Below are 1,278 nucleotides of genomic sequence, written 5' to 3'. Positions count from 1 at the left end.
TTACCAATTTTTGGATTTTGTTGAAACTTTGTGTCTTGTTTTTTTATGTTTATGTTTAATATAATTCGAATTTTTATTATAATTAAGTAATATTATTACTTAATATTATTTAATATTAAATAATATTAAACATAAACATAAAAAAATATTATTAATATTTATTATTTATTATTTAATATTTTATAAACCTAACCTTCGCCATGATTAACACCAGTTTTATTCAAATTATAATCGACAATTGCTATTGGTTTAAACTTTTCAACCGGACCTATTTTAGATCTTACTGTCACGGGTGTCATATCAGCATTATAAACAGTTTATAACATTAATACATCTCGTGTATCCTTCCATTTTATGCAAATTAGCGGTCCTTGTCTAGAAAATGTCATTTCTCCTTTTTTAAATTTTTCTTTTACAATTGCTTTAGGCAATCCTCGACGATTTGACAAAACTGTCCCAACGCCATTAGTATTTTTTTCCCATAATGATTTTAAAACTGTCGGACTGGTGTAGAATCTATCCATATAAACTGTATGGTCTTTATAATAATATTCAGATAAAAGTCTATCAAATAATGCAGTAATTGAATTGTCTGTATCATTTTTACCAGGATAAATTTCAAATTTTAATGTATAGCCATTCAAAGGATCAGATAAAATATATAATTTCATTCCATATTTGTTAGGTTTATTTTTCATGTATACTTTAAAATGAACTCAACCTCTAAATGGACAAACTCCTTCATCTATTGTTAAATTTTTGCCTGGTTGATAAGTTTCACTCATTTTCTTATTTATAAAATCAACATAAGGACGTATTTTGAATAAAGGGTCATAATTATTATTTCCTCTTGAGATATAATTAGAATTGTTATTTAAATGTAACATCGAAAAAATTGACAAAAATCTATCTCTTGACATTATTTTTGATGCAAATGAACTATGTATAAATGTTTTTTTTGACCAAAAATCTTTAAGACGAGGTTTCGGAATTATACACATGTGTTAGGAACCCTTGCATATACACTTTAGATTAGTAAGCATATAAGCATATTATATAATAATATAGTAGTGTAAGCAATATGTGTATTTTTTTTTGCAAGCGACTGCGTCGCTAAAACAAGAACGTAGAATAAGCAAGAGTTAGTCGTGAATAAGTAGCCGATTCGCATAATACTGTGTTGTTAAAATATTCTTATAATAAAATTATTAATAAAATAATTTCTTAAAGTTAAACAGATTTTGTGTAGTGTTTTGAATACAACCCGTAAGTGAACGA

At 25.7% G+C, this 1,278-nt stretch overlaps 1 protein-coding gene across 1 annotated transcript; it reads right to left on the bottom strand.

The window, feature by feature from the left end:
• Positions 1-317: 317 nt before the first annotated feature.
• LOC112599425 (piggyBac transposable element-derived protein 4-like) lies at positions 318-698 on the bottom strand. The gene has a single exon (XM_025346335.1). It carries the CDS (start codon positions 696-698, stop codon positions 318-320), a length of 381 nt encoding a protein of 126 aa, XP_025202120.1.
• Between the last annotated feature and the right edge of the window lie 580 nt (positions 699-1,278).

Source organism: Melanaphis sacchari, unplaced genomic scaffold (genome assembly GCF_002803265.2).
Source record: "Melanaphis sacchari strain LSU unplaced genomic scaffold, SCAv2.0 Contig515_pilon_pilon, whole genome shotgun sequence".
Taxonomy (NCBI): Eukaryota; Metazoa; Arthropoda; class Insecta; order Hemiptera; family Aphididae; genus Melanaphis; species Melanaphis sacchari.
The sequence above is the reverse complement of the archived record's forward strand: the minus strand, read 5'-3'. Positions and strand labels throughout refer to the sequence as shown.

Bases quoted from the DNA above. Each gene is read 5' to 3' on its own strand.
- LOC112599425 (XM_025346335.1), bottom strand. From the start codon at position 698: ATGAAAAATAAACCTAACAAATATGGAATGAAATTATATATTTTATCT.